This window comes from Gossypium arboreum, chromosome 5 (assembly GCF_025698485.1).
Source record: "Gossypium arboreum isolate Shixiya-1 chromosome 5, ASM2569848v2, whole genome shotgun sequence".
NCBI classification, from domain to species: domain Eukaryota; kingdom Viridiplantae; phylum Streptophyta; class Magnoliopsida; order Malvales; family Malvaceae; genus Gossypium; species Gossypium arboreum.
Window position 1 is genome coordinate 23,910,971 of NC_069074.1, and position 21,670 is coordinate 23,932,640.

The following is a 21,670-nucleotide window of genomic DNA, read 5'->3' on the forward strand; positions in this document are numbered from 1 at the left end:
TTTTTAAATTCAAGTTAATTTGATAATCGATGCCAAAGATAAAAAAGAAAGTTATTTATATTTTGTTTCATAAATTAAATGACATTTAAAATTTATTTTATATAAAAAATTAAACTATAGACTAGACAAGGAATGAAAGCTTTTTTTTTAATACAATGCCTAAGATTATTCATAAATACAATGCTTAAGATTATTCATAACTCCTCTCAAACCCTTAAATAAAGAATAATACTGAATTAATAATAATATTAGATATATAATGCCAATTAAACTACAACTCAATTAGCTAGTTTCTCTTATTTTTTATTAGCTCAGCTGGTATGGTGTTACGGGTAAAACAAGATATTTTTTAAGGAAAAAAAAAAGACTAAATTAACAGTGACAATATGATTTTTGATTAAATGCGATAATTTGAGGGCAATTTTGGATTTAAGCCAAAAATAATTATAACTTTTTATTTCACGTAAATCTTTTTTTTTTTTCCTGCGAGTAAACTCTCTGATGGCCTTTTTTCCAGTTTAGGAAACCGATAGCCAATTTTAAATCGAGTATCTTATATAATAACGAATTTGATCTCCACCACCGTTCCTAACCGGACCCAAGCTGCACATAAAACGTGGGACAGAGGGAGATCGAATCACCCGCGGTTGCTACTCTTTTGCTTTGGCTTCTACGAAGCAGGCAATGCATTCGTTTTCGTTTAGAATCTGAATCTTTGATGAGGTACGGGCCTCGTATCGATTTTTCCTCTTCTTAGATCTATTGTATTTCTTTCAGGTTTATAAAATTTTATAATTATATATTGAATTATGCATATTTCCTTGATTCGTTAGCTACTCAAGATCCGAATCTAACACATCAAGTCAAATTTCAAATCTTCCTTTTTCTTTTTTTTTTTGTTGGTTAAAAACAGGGAAGAAACTGATATTGGCTGTATTTAATTTTATTTCAGTTAGAGGGTAGCTACTGAGCTATTGAGTATCGGAAAACATGGCCGAGGTTGCAGCAAATAATGCGGTATTTTTTTTAATGATTCAATTTGCTTGAGATTTCAAGGTTGAGATTTTAGGTTTTATTGTTGTCATTGATATGTTAGCATTACAATTCTATCTTTATCTCTCTTTTCAGAATCACCCATGTGAAACCCCCAAAAATGTGTTTGATTTTGGGGCATTTGTTGGAGACTTGATTGTTGAGGAAGATGCCAGCAGGTTCTTTTTAGGGATTTAAATTCTTACAACTCTTGAATCTGAAAACAAAATGACTTCTTTATTCATAGGCTAGTTAAGGTTTTAATTTAATTCTTGTTTGTAGTGATGATATATCGCTGGAGGGGCTTCAGGAAGAGTTGGAAGAATGCAAAAATGATGATGTAAGTAGATATTGGTTGCTTTTATACCTAATATTTTTAGGCTATCGTTAGACCACACATTTAATGATACAAAAGGAAAAGTTCTATTTCTTAAGCTGTAGAGGCTTATATGTTTTTACCCTCACATATATGATGTAGGTGGTTGCGAACATATTGTCTAAAGGTATAAAGCTAAGGGAGTACACAAAGGGGGTTGAGCACAATCTGCGCAAAGTTGAGTTGGATTCGATTCAGGTTTGTAATTTCTTATATTCTGTCTCATTGCATACATTGGATATGGTATATTGTTGTTTTTGCTTAGCCATTCTTATAACATGTAACAAAGAAGTGCTAATTAGCAGTTTAGCGCACATTATTTCTTTGGAGGCTATTTGTGTGTTGTGTTGCATGGTTGCTATTCTCCAAGCCATTTGTTCAAGTTTAGAACCAATCTTTGCACAAGCACTCTTATTTTATATAGTTTTGTTTTGTGTGAACCATCATGGTTGTCAATATTTTTGCATGCTAAGGCAAGGATTATTCTGTTAATTGGTGTTCCAAGTATTGGGTGATGCAGGATTATATAAAAGAAAGTGATAATCTAGTGTCCCTCCATGATCAAATTCGTGATTGTGATAGCATCTTGTCACAAATGGAGACCCTTCTCAGTGGATTTCAGGTATGCTAGTTCTTGAAATACAATTGAGGTTTTTGTTGCTATTTGTACCATTAGATCATCTTGTCAAATATATATACTTTTCTTTCCTTTTTCCGGGGTCAATAACTAATTGGTGAATGTGTGAAGTTTGAATGTTTTAAATACAATGAAAATTCTCACTTTTCCAGATTGATTGTAAACAGCTACTTTCAAACACTTAAGTATATAACTAGATGTCACTTGTTCAAATTAATATACAAATAGTGATAAATTACATTTCCATAAAGTGACAACTAGAGAGAAATATTGATTTGATTTGGTGTCTATTACAAGCTTGAAATGACTTTCAAGCTTGTTGCCTGGCTAGTTAGATTAAGGAGTAGATGGCTTTTAGTTAATTTCCAATTAGGAAGGCCATTTGAAGTTTTACTTGTGAATATCAACTGGAAATAAGTTCAGGAAAGATAAGCATATCCTAAAATATATTTGAAACTTAACAGAGGGGGCAAATCAATTGACTCCATCTGTTTAATCTTCTTGCCATGCTTTGTTTTGGTTGTGACAGATTTGATGGGCATATTGTCGTGATTTGCTATTTGTCTTTTTATACTTTTGTAAATCAACTTTACCTTCTCTTATTTGAATTACAAGTCTCTGCTGTTCACTGTTCATACTGGAGTTGTTTATTATGACAATATTTGTGTGACCTTAATAGTTAATATGCTTTAAAATTTGTGCCAGGTTGAGATTGGTTCCATCAGTTCAGACATAAAAATTCTCCAAGAGAAGTCTATGGATATGGGTCTAAAGCTAAAGAATCGCAAGGTGTGCTTCCTTTAGAAAAAAAGAAGTTCTTTGTTTGATCATTAGATAAACAACAATTGTCATCTTGTATCTTGCCTCAAATTTGCAAAAAGCAAAACTAACTTTTAAGAAGAGATTTTGTAGGTATATGTGCTTTTCATGTGAAAATCTGTTTTTTTTCTTATCTTACCCTGTGTTCCCTTCTCCTTTCTCTCTCATTTTTTGGAGTGGTGCAACCTGGAAGATCTTCAGATTAGCAGTCCAGTTCATGCATATTAATGCTCCTTGAAATATCTTACTAACATTGTGTACAAAACTGGTTGAGGATATATGTTCTTTTTTTTATTGTTTCTACGTGCTTTCTTTTGATTTATAGTCACAAATGTTTATCTATGCATGGTTCATGCGTCAAGGGTCCTTTAATAGCCAATAGTTAAGTTCTTTTCTTTCCTGTATCATTAATTTCATTTTAAACCATATATCAAGATTTCCATAAGAGAATATTTAATGTCCTTTTTGACTAGAAAGATTCAGACTTATATAGCCCAAACAAAAAGGAAAATAAACCACCAGTTTTTGTATTGTTTGGATATTAAGTTCTAAAATTTCTTCTGGAGTCTGAAAGGTCTATTCCGCCTGCTCTCATCTTCGCTCTAGAACAGTGATATCTTTTCATCACTGATGGTTATCATTAAAGCCTTTATATGTACTCGACCAGCCTTTTCAATATTTTCCTTTGTTCCTTTGCCTTCATTTTGCACTTCACTTGAATATCATATTAAAGTTTCTTCAAGACTGCAAAATGATATTTAAGTTTCTTCGTTCTTTGTTTTCTAACTTGGTTATTATAAAATCTCATTTGAGCCTGTTGGCAATATGTGCTTTTCGTTGCAAAAACATGCAGACTGCAAGATTCTATTATTGTTTTTGTTGTCATATTAACTGAATGCAAATAAACCTGTAAATCAAATAAAACAAAATTTACTGCTACTATGTTCAACTCTCATTTGGTTTGACACAGTAGACTGGTCTTCTTGAATGTACTTCCTTTAAATCTTTTGTCTTTCCTTTCCATTCAACAATAGTTTCTTAGGTTCCAATATGGTGATGCTAATTCATATTGTTTTCGGAGCAGGTGGCAGAATCAAAGCTGGCTAAATTTGTTGAAGACATTATAGTCCCTCCAAGGATGGTTGACATAATTGTTGATGGAGAGGTATTTATGATTTTCTTTTGTCCACCTACTCTAAGGTGCAAATTATAATTTTAACTTTCTTTTGATATTTCTTGCATAGTGTCTTGCTCAAAAGTCTTTGAATATTGTCTTATGAAGAACAGTATTGTCATGAAATTATTGGTTGTCTCAGTTGCCTAATCTTTCTTGGGGATAATCCTTTTAAGACTCTATTAGGAAATATGAGCTGAAGAATGCTCCATATAGGTTAGGAAAAGTTCTAGATCTGGTGTAAGCTTTCCAAAGCATTTGTAATGGAGCAAATTGTGTGATTTTTTACTGCATAGCAAGTCACCTACTTAAGATGAAAAAGAAAAGAAAGGAAAAAAAAAGAACAAAAATTTACACAATACTCTTTTACCATTTCTCTCTATGATTCACACGCCTGCCCATCCCCAAGTATATTTTCTTTTTCCGTTTGTAGTTGTGATCTTAAATGAATGCCTAGAAAAAGGTGGGAATCACTCAAATTCATGAAAAAAAAGTGGGAGATGTGTTTAAGTTGGTTGGACATATGAAATGAAGGCCTAGTAATGTCTCTGTCAGAAGATGTTGGAGTAAGGATGCCATGTCCGAAGGAGGAGGCTAGAAAAGTCATAGGTGGAAACTAGAAAAAGAAGTCTTGCCTCCACGTATCATACTTTAAAAACATGGTTCTAAACGGAGCACAATGGTGTATAAACCCATGTATTTGAGCTCACATGGTGGGGAATCTGTTTTCTGGATGAGGTATGTCCAGTTGATGCTTGTCTGGACAGAGTAATTGCATCTGCTCTATGTTTGATTTTGGCTTGTAATAATTTACAACTCAGTCCAGATTCCTTCGTTTAATCCTCTTGTACGTCTTTCTGAATTCAGCTATTAGTGTCCTTAAATATTCTAGTGTATTATACGTCATTTTCACTAATGTACTTGCAATTATTTCCTTCAGGTGAATGATGAATATATGAGAACTCTCGACATTCTAAGCAAGAAGCTAAAGTTTGTTGATACGGATCCCATGGTTAAAGATTCAAAAGCACTGAAAGATGTTCAGCCTGAGCTTGAAAAATTAAGGCAAAAAGCAGTATCCAAGGTTAACTTAATTCACCTAATGCTTAGATCACATCTGAGTAATAATATATTATTCACACTGAAAATGTCCAGGTGCTCTGTTTTTTAACCCTCTATCTGCCATCATGCATACTATTCTGCTTGAGCTTGGAGTGTTTCTGTGGTGATTCTATAGAGGCCTTTTTAAAAAAAAAAAAAAAATACTGATGCAACATTTTTCGTCTGGAGGTCCATGGGAAGATTTTCTAGTTGCTGAACTTTATTTACTTCTAACACTGAGCATGCTTAATTATAGGTGCATGTACTCAAAGTTCCCCCAAATAATAAAAAGGAAACAGAAATGTGTTGTGTACAAGTTTATTAATGCGTAGCAGAAACCATCTTGATCAGAAGCCAAAATATTTTTATTTTTTCTGTTTCTCTTGTTTATTTATAGTTCCATGCTTCCTTCCATATATGGAGTGAAATTTTAATATTTAGAAAATTCCTCTGTATTTTTTTAGTTTACCAGTGCTATAATATATGCAAATCAGTTCTGTTTCCAAAACTTTGTGATGTTGTTGATTTGGTGTTAAATAAATTTAAATGTTATTTTAGTTCATCTATGCTTTTAAGAGTCGTTGCATTGAACATGAAAAATATAAACTATATGTTATTTAAAACTGTAATCACCTCCATATAACTATGTCTGGATTAGAAATGATGTTTTCCCTTAATGGTTAACAATGCCAGGTGCAAAATTTGCTTAGCTCCTTCAGGATCATGCATGATGCCATTTAAATTGGCACTTACCTTTTCTTTGGTGGGGCTCTCTCTCACATAAAACTTGAAGGTTAACTGATTATTGAAATATACCAACTCCTGCATGTTATCTTAAGTTAGCACCTACTTCTTATCCTACAAATTTTAGATTTGCTTTAACATTGATCTTGTTTAAGAAAACTAAGAGTTGGAATATGTGTGGCTGTGTATTTTTGGGAATCTGATCTTACTTTTTAACCAGATAAAATGCTTTGTTCAGTTTTTCTTGAGCATAGATTGATATTTACAGCATTTTGGAGTTTATTTATAAGTTTTTCAAATAAATCTTGTCATATGTTTTCTGAGTGCTATATTGATGTCAATTTGGTATTTAGCTGTTAAAAGATGCCAATTAATCATGTAGTACTGATCTGTTGCATGCTCTTTAAACTCAAATTTTACTACAAATTTATTAATAATAAGTATAAAGAAATACTCTCATCTATGTTTATCCTTCTGTAGGTGTTTGATTTTATTGTTCAAAAGCTTCAAGCACTGAGGAAACCAAAGACAAACATTCAGATTCTTCAACAAAATGTTCTTTTAAAATACAAGTATGCTTCTTCTAAGGATTCTTTTGGTGGCTCATTTATTCTTCCTATTGTGATCAACACTAGGATGCTTAGATCTACCTTAGTATGTGAATTTCAAGGAAAACCATGAATATTCTCTATCACACTCAACCAAACTGTATAATTGCATTAAACCAAAAGCCAATTGGCATGTATTTAGTGTGTAGGTATTGTGTGATATTGACTTCACTTGTTGCTATCGCAAATCTATCTCATTGGGTTAACAAACAAGGCCCGTGACTAACTGGTATCATGCTAAATTACATTGTGGGCTAATCCAACCTAAAACAAGTAGTTAAATGGTTTTAGATTGTTGGTTCACAGTTGGATGCTTAACAAGCTAAAAGTATTGTAGAGTGTCCTAACTCCCCTAATATCTGTATTTATCTCTTTTATTGCTCTTTTTGGCCTAGTGCTTTTCAACTGCACAAGAAGCTTCTAGTGATGCGTTCATGTTGCATATAACATGTATTGTAACTGAGTGAATTTGTATCATATTCATATTTACGATCTCACATACTGACTCTGACATGTGCATAAGCACCAACTGCATGCATCATGTATGCCTGCAGTCCATACATATGCATCCTTGCACAACCATGAACAAATGAGTTGTAGTTGACCCTATTAGTAGGAAATTTTTTTAGGTTAGATTAATATCATTTGCATAAAATTTAGTAAGCTGAGTTGGATAAAATTTTGCCTCAACATTTACCTCATATATCTAACAATGTAGTCCACTTTCACGCTTATATTTGTGCCTGAATTTTAGAGTTTGCTGAGTTTATTTTATCCTAAAGCACATATTTTCCATATTCTGATGGACAATAACCTGGAATTTAGGTATATCATTTCCTTCCTCAAAGAACATAGCAAGGAGGTGCACCTTGAAGTTCGTGCAGCGTACATTGATACAATGAATAAGGTGAAGGCTTTTGACCTTTGATTTCTCTCAATGTTCATCTTTTTTGTTATATATTTTTTGTTATGAAAAGGATAAAGGTTAAGCTCTTCACCAAAAAGGAAAATGGCATAATCGACTTAGTGTGAGTTGTAACTTATTGGTAACTAATATTTGTTGTTATATGCATTACGCATGAATACTTTTTTCTTTTCTTTTAAATTGTAAGATAACAATTATACATAAAATGCAGATGTTTTAAATCTTAAAGTTTGAAATATAAATAATTAGAAAATGTTATAGTAATCTATAAGTTATTCAATATTATTAGTGTTAAGAAAAAATATTTAATCAGAGTCATTAAATGTACTTTGAACTTTTATTTGCAAATGGGAAAAGTTTTTCTAATATTTTAATAAAATAGATCTTAATGATGACCAATAATGCTAATTAGGACTCTTATTTACAAATTGAATAAATTTGATTAATACTTATTATAAAAGTATTTTAAATGGAAATTTTGAAATAAAATGAATGGAATGTCCTTTGTCAATCCAAAAATTTTTCCTACTGTACTTTTGTAAATAATTTGGGCAACGAAGAAGCTTTATGTAGCTCATATAGATCTGTACTATTTTCGGAACTAGGAAGGGACGACATGGGGGAAGGGTAGAGGGGGAAAGAGGTATAGTTTCCCTTGTTTTGGCTGTACTTAAAACGGTGCAGGAAAAAGAAAGAAACTAAACTATATTAGCTGAAGAGTGGAAGAGAAATGAAAGCTTATATGTTTAACAATTCCGTCTTTTCAAATTAGAAAAATATGTTGAAACAAGGACATTTTTTCGATAAATCTAAACCTTTTATGAGGAAATTTCCCTTTTAATTTGTAAAATTTTAAAAAAGGGACTTCATTTTGGTAGTTAGGTTTTACTTGAAATACAAACATTTTCTGGAGGTAGTTGCTTCATATATTAAAACTCTGGTGGCTCGACCAACTCGGAGGTTGAGAGTTTTCTCATAAGCTTTATGCCAGTTTTTCTAGATTACTTATATTGTGTTGTAAGTGGCCTTCTCACTTTGTATGCACTTCCCTCCATTCAATCTTGAAAGGCATTTCTTTTCACTGGTTAGAGCATATGATATATTGGCACCCTGTATATCTGAGCTGAGGTCCTTTGGTGTGGCCTAACAAGCTCTAAATCAAGTTTCACCTTAGTGACTATCATGTAATGATCAAGACTAACTGGTAAGCATTCACTTTCTGTGAAAAAAGCGAAGGAGTTCTCTGCAATGCTTCCTTTCTTTCTTAGGTTAATCATGTAGCAATTTGGTTAACATGGGAATAGAAGACTGATTTAGCTTGTTGACTGCCCTTTGCTCTATGGAAAGCCTTACCATAGTTAACTATTAAGTAGCTTGGATGAAAATGTTGGCAGTTGTATTGTCTAATTTTAGTTTTTGATCAATCTACTTCTATCACATTCCCTCTTTTAGCTGTACTGTTAATTAATAACCTAGTTAGTTTGCATCTTGTGAAAGATAAGCTTATTAGTATCTGAGATGCCATGGTACAAGTGATTTTCTAAGGGTTGAATGATTTTGCACATTTTGCAGGTTCTAAGTGCTCATTTCCGAGCTTATATTCAAGCATTGGAGAAATTACAGTTAGATATTGCAACATCTAATGATTTGATTGGTGTGGAGACCAGAAGCACTAGTCTTTTCTCAAGAGGAAGAGAACCACTTAAAAATCGTTCTGCTGTTTTTGCACTGGGGGAAAGATTAAATGTTCTAAAGGTTCTGACTGTCAACCTAGTTATAGGTGTCATATATTTAATAGTTTTCTATTAACTTATTATTACGCCTTTGAATGAACAATTTTCAATTGCAAGTCTTTGAGCATCATTCTTTTTCTTCCCTTTCAGTGATTATCTGAGAAAGTTTTCAGCAGATTTATGCTTACATAACAATTTATGAGTATAATATAAGAATTTGACATGACATTTAATTGTTTAGATGTAAAGGATTTTTATTCTTTTTTATTTCTATGTCATTGAATAAATCCACCAGACACTGTAGATGTAGAAATGCTTCACACAGTTTATTATTCCTAACCATCTTATTCATAAGGCAAAATGACTCTTAAAAATGCATTACCATTCTATATCTTTTTCTGTTACTTGGTCTCGGCATGTTCATGTTTGTGAATGCACATACATATTAAGTTTTATTGTATTTTTTGAATGGTGTTCTTTTCACTATGCTTGTTAGCATTTATTCATTTCCTTTTTTTATGTTTTTAAATCAATTTCACTTTTAGGATGTCTGCATTGCTTTTGTCTTCAGATAATGAAGGTGTATTGGACAGGTTTAGCATAGAAGTCCACTTAGAGCCTAGAGTTGTCAAAAAGATGGATTATTCTCATCTTCTACATAGCTAACCTGTGGTTCATTAAATTCAAGATTTATTGTTCAAATCCTTGTAAGCTGATTGCATACTTTTTCTCTCGTGTGGCTAGTGAGAAGTACTCGTGAGCATTTGAATTTATTAGGGGTTATTGTAATTTATTAGAAATCTAACTACAAGTTTATTAACATCACTCCGTGAAGAAATTGCTAAGCATTTGAAGAATTTTGGTTTGCAGGAAATGAAGCACTTGTTTATTTACCTTTCTGACTATTTGTCTATTATCTTCTTCTAATCCTTTAATTTTATATGGTACATGGGTCATTGCTTAGTAAGCTTGCCTATCTTAGAAGAAAATTGGAAAAAATTCATTTCTGAGCTTGTTGCTATTTCATGGGACAAAAGTTCATTGACTCATTTCCTTATCTGATTTTGGTTTTATGAAAATGGGCTAAGGTAATGATAGATCTCCTTCCAATTTGAATCACCTTGATTACATAGGTAGATATCAAACAATGCTTAATAAATAGTTTATCAAGAAACTTTCTCTTCCTTGTTTTACATGTATATAACCTGGGAAGATCATAGATATATCATAGCTTGACTGAAACTTTTGGAACTTATCTTTGCGCCTTTAATTTTGGCCCCAAGTAGCACTTTAGTGAAGATTATAAAGACTCTTTTCCATTTTTCATGTGCCAACTTCTTGCAACAATCAGTAAATCTTGATACCTGGCAACAGTGGCTTTAGTGAATCATGCAAAAAAAAAAAAAAAAAAGCTTAGGGTCAATCTCTTTCATGCTACTTTAAGTGCTTAAGTCCTGTGGGTTAAGTTTTGACCAAGATTCTACATTTAATTAAGGCTTTATCCTAAAGCTGTTGAAGATTAGAAACCTGCATGTTACATGTAATATTGGCGTATGTTGTTTCTAGACTTGTAGATCCTTGATTTGATAAGCAAATGGTTTAAAATTGATTGGATTCAGGAAATTGATTAACAGCTATGGTTATTTGTGTTGCGACACTTAGAACTTCTGTTTGGATTGATTCAATGTTTTATATTGTTTTTCAGGAAATTGATCAACCTGCACTTATTCCACATATTGCAGAGGCAAGCTCTTTAAAGTATCCTTATGAGGTCCTCTTCCGGAGCTTGCACAAGCTGCTTATGGACACAGCAACTTCTGAGTACCCTTTTCTCCTTGCTTTGCTCGATTGTCATCTAATTTTAAGTCCAGAGTTCTGTGCATGCTTACATTTTAGCTTCTTCCCCTTTCTCAATGTGCAGGTACCTTTTTTGTGATGAGTTCTTTGGGGAGGAGTCCATATTTTATGAAATTTTTGCTGGTAAAGTGCAGATTTCTCACATGCATGACTAGGACTATTGTCAGACTTGCATAGACACTTGGACTGTGGGTTTATGTTGTTTGCAATCCGTCATGTGAGCAGCTGTTGTCACATTTATAGGGTGTTATGAGTGATATTGAAACCTTATATCATGATATTCAACAAGTGGTGGAAATTTATCAAGCTTTTATGAACTAAAAAAATCGATTGTTGAAAACTAGAAAAGGACACGGCACTAAACCCATTCTTATTCCTTCAGGATGACGGGGGGGTTTCTAATGATTTCTTTGGTATTGATTTGTCTTCAGGTCCTTTTGCTGTCATTGATGAACACTTCAATTCTATCCTTCCAAATTGTTATGATGCTATTGGCCTAATGCTTATGATACGCATAGTACACCAGCACCAGGTGATTGGTTCTAGTTGTTTTATATTCATATTTCCCCTTCAGCTATTTGTTATTTTTGGATCTAATGGTTGTGTTTAAAGCTTTGACGCTGAGCATACATTTATAGTAGACTTCTATACTAAATGGCTAAATTTAATTTATATCAAGGGATTCATGAAGAATAGAGTGGCTTTGATTTGCGTATGTATGAATGTATACGTTTCTGGTGGCTATATGATTAAAACTTTACGTGTGTTGCTTGGTGGGTGAAAGAGAACCACGATTTGGATATATGCAAAACAAAAATAAAGCCTTTAAGCCTTTAAATTACAACATTCTTTCTTCTGCTTACACCTGTGTTTATGCGTGTGATGTGCTGCACCAATTTCTGTAGTTTGAGCCGTGCTTTTCCCCAATACTGATGCCATAACGTGGGAAAGATTGTAATTGTTTACACTTAAATGGTCTAAGCAAGGATCTGTCTTAGTATGCCTATTATAACAGTTTCTTTTTTATTCATAATGCTGATTTACAGCAGATTTGTAAGGTTGCATCTCATTCATGATTCATCCATTTAGGTTTAAGCATACTTTGAATCAAACTTCTGGGTTCTCTGTCCCCTTCCCCTGTTCAGTCATCTTTGATTTAGATAACCTCTGGTGGTTTACAGTATGTTAAGTGCATTTTTATTAGGTTCATTGATTTCTGCATCTGAACTTGAACCCATTTCATAACCAGACAGGTTTAATCTTTTTGCAACTTGTTCTTTGACCAGTTTAAGCTATACCTTGTAAATTCAATCTGTCTTTTGGTCGTAATTTCCAATTCTGACATTTTGGTTTTCCTTTCTAGCTTATTATGTCTCGGCGAAGGATTCCATGCTTGGATTCATATCTAGACAAGGTTTGTAATCTTCTGTGGTATTCATAGAAAATAGCTTCTATGTTATGTTAGGGCACATATTTATTTGAGTTTTTGGAGGCATAAACATTGTGATATGAAAACCTAATTCAAAGTATTTATTTTACCATAATTGGAATAGAAATGAAGGAAAGGAGTTACCATGGAACTTGTATTTGTGGATAACATCATAACAGATGGAGGTGTTTGTTTCATAGTGCTCCATTGGCTTCTGTTTGCAAAAATTCTGTGCAGTTACTTAAGCTTTTGTGGCGTCAAATTGATCCTAAAGCTAAGTGTCAACTGAATCTGAACAGGTTAACATTTCTCTCTGGCCTCGTTTTAAGATGGTATTCGACATGCACCTCAGCAGTCTGCGAAATGCAAATGTGAAGTTGTTATGGGAAGATGATAGTCATCCTCATTATGTCATGAGGCGTTATGCTGAATTTACAGCTTCTCTTATTCATATCAATGTTGAATATGGAGATGGGCAGGTTGGAATTTGTCATAAACTGTTGTATTATGAGTCTTTTGGTAAGCATAATCATCTGAAATATTTACCCTGAAATATGCAGCTTGAATTAAATATGGAACGGTTGAGAATGGCTGTTGACGAGCTCCTTATGAAGCTTGCAAAAATGTTTTCAAAACCAAAATTACAAATCGTGTTCCTCATAAACAACTGTGACATGACAATTGCAGTTCTGAAGGTAAATATTGGTTCTTAATTCTTGTTTCTTCTTATACTTCATCTATAATGTTATAGAGAGGTTGAGTCCCTCACAGCTTCTTTTGCTTTGAATGCCTAACTATTGACAGAAATATCTGTTTGTATTAGATGTTAAAGAGCTGCAATATCTTAACTGTTTTGTTTTCTTTCTGTTTTCACTTTTCTTATTGGAATCCAGGAAGCTGGTCCTGAAGGTGGGAAAATCCAACAGCACTTTGAGGAGATGCTAAAGAGTAACACTGGATTATTTGTAGTAAGTGATCAGTTCTGATATGTATTTGAACCGTGTGCATTTGCATCATAGTTACTTTTGGTTGATTGGATATGTGGTTAGAGTGTGCTTGCATGATTACCCATATCCAAGTTTTTCTAAGGTTTTCCATGTATTTGAAGGGTCATATCTTCATATTCATGTCCCAAAATATGTAAGGGCATGGTACTTCTAGAAAAATGAAGAGTTGGAGCAACATAGGTTGAAACTTTAGTCTTTTAGTTAGGATAGCATGCTTTTTCATTTATCAAACTGAATATACTAGACCATTATCAATTATTACTTTTTGCTATTAGAAAATTTTACTTTGTATGAACTGGCATTACATTCTTACTTGATGGTGGCCACTGGTCCAATCTCTTGCTCTATAGTTCAAAAGAACTATTGTGGCAATCTGCAGGTTTTAATCGTGTTGAACCTGCATGTATCTTGCCTATGGGAATTAGCATATTTGTTGGTAGAGATGGCAAAAGAAGCTGAAAGGCTCGAACTTGAGAAAACCCAAAGCTAAAATGATCCGGACTCAAATAATATGAATCCAAAACTACCCGAACATGAAAAATCCAGCTCAAATTGGACCTGAACTCAAAAAGCTTGCTGAAAAACTAAACCTTTCGTTAAAAATGTAAAACCCTTTGACACCCAACCAAAACAAGAAATGGCATGAACCAAGAATGAAATACACTAGAAATGACCCGAATTAAAAACAGTCCAAATCTGAACCTGGACCAAAAATGGCCTAACTACAAAGTGTCTGGATCTGCTTGTTTGTCACCTCTACCTATTGGTAAAGGGCCTCGTCAGCCATTTTGCCATTTTCAGATTTAGACCACAAGAGGTTTTAGGACAGATTCTAGGATACATGGTGGGATGAAAGGAAGAGGGATGGTTCTGATGCAACATTTTACATTTTTGTTAGTCTCAACCTTTATTAGTAGCTTATTTTTAGCTTCATCCATCCACCTTGCAGGAGGAACTTCTGATGGAGCATTTTAGCGATTTGATAAAGTTTGTGAAAACTCGAGCCTGTAAGTATTAAAACTCTTTATTACTCAAACTCAAGTTGGTGGTGAATAAGTTGAGACTGCATATTTTCCAAGTTAAATCCAACTCACTAGTGGAAGTTGTTTTTTACCAGCGGAGGATCCTAATGGTAGCAACGAAAGGCCTATAAGTGTGAGTGAAGTGGAGCCGATAGTGAAGGATTTTGGCAGCAGATGGAAGGGTGCAATAGAATTGATGCACAAAGATGTGATCACGTCTTTCAGTAACTTCTTGTGTGGGATGGAAATCTTAAGAGCTGCATTGACTCAACTGCTGCTTTACTATACACGACTTTCGGATTGCATAAAGAGGATCAATGGCGGGGCTGCCCTCAACAAAGATCTTGTCTCCATCTCATCTATCATGTATGAAATCAGAAAATACTCCAGGACTTTCTAGATTTACTCTGCAGAAATTTTACCAAAACCTCTTTCCTGTATCAAAGTTGGATCAATATGGTTGTGAAGGTACATTACAGATACTACTTAGAATTTGGCAGGTGAATTTTGTTAACTTTTTAAAGAGAAATATATTTTAAGGAAAAATATATTGGTATTTGATTTGTTTCAAGTAAATTGGGGGTTTTTTTTAGAGATAGTTTTGTTTGATTGAAAATGTGGGCATATAAGTATTCTTCGAAGTTAAAAAGGGAAAAAGATACCCGCAATTTTATGCTTTGTGAAAATAGCTTTGGGCATACAAGTATTCAATCGAGTTGGGAGGCTGTTATTTATTTGATGAGTTTTTTTTTTTTAATTAATCTAATCTAATCTAATTTAAATTTTTTTATTTTAATATCATACATATTTTATATATTATTATTAATTAGTTTCAAATTATATACTTTATTATTTATTATATATTATTTTCAAACGTAAATCTATATTCTAATACATGATTCTCAGTAATAGAAATTTTAATTGTTTTTTATAATTAGATTACGTCACTCACTATGTAGCTTAATTTATATTCTTAAGTAAACAATTTTTTTTGAAATAGTATTTTGACAAAAAAATTTATATTGATATACATATATATAGTTTAAAGACAAATTTTAAAACTGTTTATGAATTTTGGTTTAATGTTTTATGTAATACATTATTATGTGCAATTGTAATTTGATTTAATTTTTATAAATTGGTATAGCATGATTTTGTGATTACATATTGTATTTTGTTTATCCAACATAAAGATCAAATGATGTATTTTATTTTTTTGAAAATATGAACAATTAAATAAGAAATTAAAGTTTCATGTTTTTATTGAATTAATAGCAAGTTTGATGCATTTAATTGTATTCAATTAAAATCTGTGTATTAAATCAAAAATCATATATAAATTTGAGATTTATCTTTATTTAAATGAATAATAATTTTTAAAAAAGAAAAAAAGGTGTTTGGATGAATAATTTTGAAATTTTGAAAATTTTAAAATCTCAATTCAAAATGCTAGCAATTACAATTAATTTTTTGGATACATAATTGTTCTAAGAAAAATTAAATTATTGGATTTTACAAATTAATAAATAATTTAAAAATATTTAATAGGTATATATTATACTCGCAGAATTTTATAAATACTTTTAATAAAATACAATTTTAAAATTTATATTAGAATAAAATAAAAAATTTGGAAATTTTAGCATTTATAGTGGAACAATGTGTATCAAATAAAATAAAATAAAATTTTCTTTTTGAAAAAATCAGGTGTAATTTGAAAAAAGGATTTGAAATTAATCGTGGATTTTGAAAATTTTCAAAAAAGTTTACCAATCAAATAAGTCCCACTTTAGAATCTTGAAAACTTGGATACAAATAAAATTCCTCCTCCATATCTCACCTCCAAACACACTCTAAAAAATTTTCAAAATAGTTGAAGTTTGTGAAAAAAAAAAATATTATACAACAATTAAAAACACCGATACTCTATTATATAAATTGATTATTTATTGGAAGAATAAATTTCTCAACTCAACTGAGTTAATTACATTCCACCGAGTTGATCCGGGCAGTAATTCATAATTTTAGCCATGCAATAACAATAGCAACGCCTTTAATATTATTCTATATTTATACATATATATATATATATATATATATATATATTTTTGCTTTGCCTAGTAATTATTTTGCTTACTTTGGTCCTCAAGAAATGATGTTATTTGAGATCCCATCGCAATATAGTACTTTATAAATCGATTTCCATCGTAGAGCCGAGGTGCTTCAACTTTGGCGTCAGTCAATGCCTTGTCACAATTTGTAATTTCAGGAGCAAGTATTGATACATCATAATTTGCCGTCATGGGATCGTCAACTAATTCCGTAGATACTATTTTAAACGATTGGATTGCATATTTGTAAGCTTCCACGCAAGAATTAAGTGCTTTTAAAGTTTGGGGTGGACCCGGTTTCTTAATCATTTCATTATAAGCATCCAGCGTTGCCTTACCATTCGCTGCTCCTAGTTTCATGATAAGGGTTCCCAGTTGGGTCGAATCTTTCACCGCAACAGCTTCAGGGGTGGTAAGCACTTGCAGGCAGAAATTGCGATCAATTGAGTCGCCTTTGCAAACCCTTTTTACTAGTTTTGATGGAGTTACAGGAAGAGGGTTTTTCGCATTTGGAAGATGAATATTAACTTTTGGAAGAATTGCACTCGTCGGTGGAAAAGAAAGAAGAAAGAGAAATAAGAAAATTGCAGAAAACAAGCAGAAATGATTTGGTGGAGCCATTTTCTTGTTGATTATGTTTAAAAAAAAAGTATTTCTAATTATTTATAGAGATAAAATAAACCTATTTTTGCAATTGTCTTTTAATTGGAAGAACATCCATCATCATCATTTATAACAATAATGTTCTCTTATTACAATTCAGTTACCAAAACTAAATTAACCAATTTCTGTTGTAAAATCGATGTTCAGCAATATGATTGTCTTTTTTTATATGGTTTGAAATTATTTTTATTTTAATGCAATTCTGAATCTATTATTTGGGCTACTACTTTGATGAAAATATGTGTATTATTTGTAAATTTTCTATTTTGAAAATTGCATGTAATGTTAATAAATGAGTAAATAAATTCTAATTTTAGTTCAATTCATTCATTTAAATCCTCTGGAATGATAGTTTTTTTTTCCATAAATTTCAAATTTCAATCATAATTTAATTAAGAGTTTGATGATGAGTTTAAAGGAATAAATTTCAAAATTATACATGAATTTTGATTTAATGTGCAATCGTATATATGAACTTAATTTGGTGTAATTATGAATGTGAAACTTTAATTTTGTTTTAATCATACACATTTAAAAAAATAAATACATTAATTTATTTTTATATTAGATAAATTTAATTATTCATGTATGCAATATATAAATATAAAATGATGTTATATCAATAATTGTGTTAATAATTTACAATAATTTGATTAAATCAAAATTTCATGTATAAAATTGCTTAAACCATAGGTCTTGTATAGTTTTGGGATATATCCTTAAATGGATATTTAAAAATACTTGAGTTTTTTATGAAATTAATATTTTGTTATAAAATAAAGATTCATCAATTTGATTCTTATTCTATTTTTGAGCTAAATTTGGACTAAACATTTTAAAAGAGTCAAATTTAATCGTCCATATTTAAAAAGAATTAAATTATTACTTTTTAATGGAAATACTAACTAAAACATTAAAATTTTAAACATGGTATCCCCATAACAATCTATGCTTTTTTTCTTTCTTAATTTTTAATTATTCATTGATGCAATATGGAAGACAAATAGTGACATGTCATGAAACACACTTAGACTAATATTCAAGTTGTCACACTATCGATAAAAAACTAATGTTTTAATCAACACTTTTATTAAAAAAGCTATTTGACTTTTTTTAAAGTGTTACTGGTCAAATTTAGTTCAAAAAGTTTTTGATGAAAACAGCTAAAAAAAACAAGGGTTAAATTGATAAAAGATAAAAACGTTGAGAGTTAAATTTATCATTTTACTAAATTAATATTAAAAAGGTAGTTAATGTATACGTTGACCCACTTAATTTGAAGAGTTTAGAAAATAATGATTAATTAGTAAATGAAAAAATAAATAAATAATAAAAGGAGCTTTAGCATTTTTTTTGTTCAACATGTTTTAGCATTTTTAATCCATAGTTCCATATACACAAATTCAGTGATTTTCTTTTGTGAAGTGTATATATAGATATATATGTAACAATTAAATTTTTAATGGCGTTAGAAATGGTAATTTTGAATCTTATTATTCGATGGTTGAGTCAGTAATTATTATTAAATAATATTTATAAGTTTATTATAGTGTTATATTACATTTTAATCTGATAAATTTGCTAATTTGATAGACAGTTAAAGTATAAGTGGTTTGACCCTAAAGTTAGTGGTTTTGAAAAATGAGGTATTAGGATCTCATTTCTGTAAACCGAGTTCGTAAATATTTTCATTAAATATTTTCAAAATTGTTATATAGGTGAATTGAATTCTGGTCCGAAAATTTTATTGAATTACTAGTTAATTAAGGTATAAGGACTAAATCGTAAAAATTATAAAAGTTTATTGGAATTAATTTTTATTAGTTAAAATGCTTAATTAATAAATGTTTGAGGAGCAAAGTGGCAATTAACCAATTTTTAAATAGTGGTGGACGGTTAAGTGAGTTTAATCGTGAATTTTATATTAAAATTATAAAATAAACATATTTTATTTATGAATAAAATAAGAAAAACAAAAAGATGAAAGGTAATTGTTTTTCATTTCACCTTCCTTCCACCGAAAGTTCATCCAAAGAAACCTAGGAAGCCAATGTTGAATTCTCAAGCCTTCGGTTTCTTGCATGGTAAGTGTAATCAAGCCCTTTTTAGTAAATTTTATGTTTTAAAAATCGTTGTAGTTCGATTTAGTTAATCGGGTATTAAATCGTAAAATTATTAAAATTTTAAAATATTACCATTGATACTTTTTTAGGTTTTTAATGTTAAATGGTCAAATTTGAACTTTAGAAATGCAATAGGGCTAATTCATAAAGTGAAATTTGTTAATTTTAAGTATAGGGATATATAAGTTGAATTTTTTTTAAGGTAATTGGCACTAATAATTTGAAATGAATTACCGTGTAGATCAAGATTTGAACTAATCAGATGATAATTGAGAAAAAGGAGAAATTACAAATTAGTCCCTGTCACTTTTTCTATTGTTTTTTGTATCCAGTAATTTCATATGAGACTTATTTTATTAATTCATAATATGTTTGTGTTACATTGTGTAATTTTCTAGTTATATTGTTGTGATTATAACGTTTTTGCATCAAATGGACTCAATCACAAAATACGAATTAAATGATAAATTTGAATAGGTATATGCTATTGAATGAATGTGATCAGCTATGTAATTGAATAGTATGTATGTGATGATGTTATAAGGTTTAAAAATATATATCGATTGTTATTCGATATATGAAAAGTGTGTATACAGTTATAAGACTGAAATGATACAAAAACTATAACGGTGCCTGAATGAATTTAGTAAACGATTAGAATATGAATTGCATACCATTAAGGTTCAAAAGAGTAATTGGGCGTTGGTCAGGGGTTTATTTATCGATGGCTGATATCCATCATGTGTTGCGAATTCTTAACAACTTGAGTAAGCAGCATCGAATAAAGTTACAAAGGCAAACTTGACTCAACTTGCGTGAACAGCCCAAATATCACAACTTGTGTGAGCAAATAAAATTATTCTTTATCGATGCTTGAGATCCAACATTTAATATGGATTCTCGATAGCTTGAATGAGTAGTATCTAATAAAGCTTGTATAAGCAAATTAACTCTACAGTTTGTGAAATTAAAATAGTCTCGTGTATCCGACATTTATTTATTGTAGCTCTTCGGATAGAAACGGTGATTAAAATGGAAATGAAATGGTTGAAAGGTATGATCATGAATTGAATTGTTGTGTTTATAGTCCGAACATTATTTGAATAGTATATGATGTATAATGAAATAGTTTTATATGTATATGAATTGAGTTTCAAGGTTTTGTTGCAAATGGACTAACCCCTTAATGTACTTATTGACATACATGTGAAAGTATCAAGATGTCAAATGATTTCCATGTTAGTCTCAGTATGTCCTAATTGTTTAAATTATTGATTGATCAAGGTAATGTAAGTAAAATCTTATCTATGAACTTACTAAGCATACTAAATGCTTATTCTATTTGGTTTTCTATTTTCTATAGTTGGCAATTTGCGGATCGAGAAGATCGGATCAATGCAGAGCTCACACTACCCAATCTTCGTTTCGGTAGATTTTTATTCGTTCTGAACTTGGTTATGTGGCATGCAAATAAGGCTTGTTTTGTACATATGTCTACTTTTTAATATTTTGAGTTTGAACTAGGAATAATGTGAATGCTTGAATGCTTGTCGACAAGTATATAAGTAAGGTTGTTGGGAAAGGGGCCTGATATATACATATTTGATGTATTGAATGTGTAATGGTTGAACCAATATGTTGAGAATGTTTGGATATGTGATGCTTGAGTATAGATGTTATCCTGAGTGGTAGTGATTTTGGAACCTTAAATGGTGTTAAACTTTATTAGTAAATGAGTTGTGTACTAAATATGCACTTTGGCATCTTTCTCAAGTAAAGGTAGAAGCTTAAATGACGTACGTTGGTTATGTGTAGATTGAATTTGAAATGTTAAATGTTAAGATGTTTGGTATACCTTGTTTGAGTGATTGGTGAATATATATATATAAGTTATTAAGCCTACCAAAATGTTCATTATATATGGAATAGCTTGTATGGTTTTGTGGTTGGTTAAAAGGATGAATCAACATGTGTTTAGATTGGTTTTATGCAGGTTTGAATGGTCAAATGTGCATCATTTGAGCCATTAGTTTGGTTTGGCATGAATTAGATACCTAATGACACATTCTTGCACCACACGGACTGACATACAACAATGTGTCACACACGAGTTGACCACACGCCCGTGTGAGTACTACAGACTTGGTAACCTTTGTTCCATATTGCTTTAGTTAGTTACACAGCTCAATTGCATGGCCATGTGACTTTTGGTAGAATTGGTGTTTTATCCACACGGACACATTGAGTTACACGGTCTAAGCACACGGCTGTGTGACTCTTGTTTTACACAATTGCCATTCTTTTTGTAG

At 31.3% G+C, this 21,670-nt stretch overlaps 1 protein-coding gene across 2 annotated transcripts; it reads left to right on the forward strand.

The window, feature by feature from the left end:
• Nucleotides 1–417: 417 nt before the first annotated feature.
• Nucleotides 418–15,040, forward strand: LOC108479117 (vacuolar protein sorting-associated protein 52 A). 2 transcript variants are annotated; one of them, XM_053028476.1, is made up of 21 exons: nucleotides 418–723; nucleotides 953–1,017; nucleotides 1,129–1,211; nucleotides 1,315–1,372; nucleotides 1,511–1,606; nucleotides 1,914–2,030; nucleotides 2,751–2,834; nucleotides 3,949–4,029; nucleotides 4,979–5,122; nucleotides 6,364–6,455; nucleotides 7,317–7,398; nucleotides 8,989–9,171; nucleotides 10,855–10,970; nucleotides 11,071–11,129; nucleotides 11,438–11,538; nucleotides 12,370–12,420; nucleotides 12,735–12,914; nucleotides 12,996–13,130; nucleotides 13,329–13,403; nucleotides 14,392–14,449; nucleotides 14,560–15,040. In XM_053028476.1, the coding sequence occupies exons 2-21, from the start codon at nucleotides 991–993 to the stop codon at nucleotides 14,862–14,864; spliced, it is 2,127 nt and encodes a 708-aa protein (XP_052884436.1). In that variant the 5' UTR covers nucleotides 418–723; nucleotides 953–990; the 3' UTR covers nucleotides 14,865–15,040. The 2 variants fall into 2 exon arrangements, with proteins under 2 accessions (XP_052884436.1, XP_017637020.1); XM_017781531.2 differs by having other exon boundaries at nucleotides 1,929–2,030.
• The last annotated feature ends 6,630 nt before the right edge of the window (nucleotides 15,041–21,670 follow it).

Excerpts from the sequence above, each read along its gene's own strand:
- LOC108479117 (XM_053028476.1), top strand. The coding sequence starts at position 991 with ATGGCCGAGGTTGCAGCAAATAATGCG. Across the intron at positions 2,031-2,750 it reads CCCTTCTCAGTGGATTTCAG|GTTGAGATTGGTTCCATCAG; the intron begins GTATGCTAGTTC and ends AATTTGTGCCAG. Across the intron at positions 10,971-11,070 it reads ATGGACACAGCAACTTCTGA|GTACCTTTTTTGTGATGAGT; the intron begins GTACCCTTTTCT and ends CTCAATGTGCAG.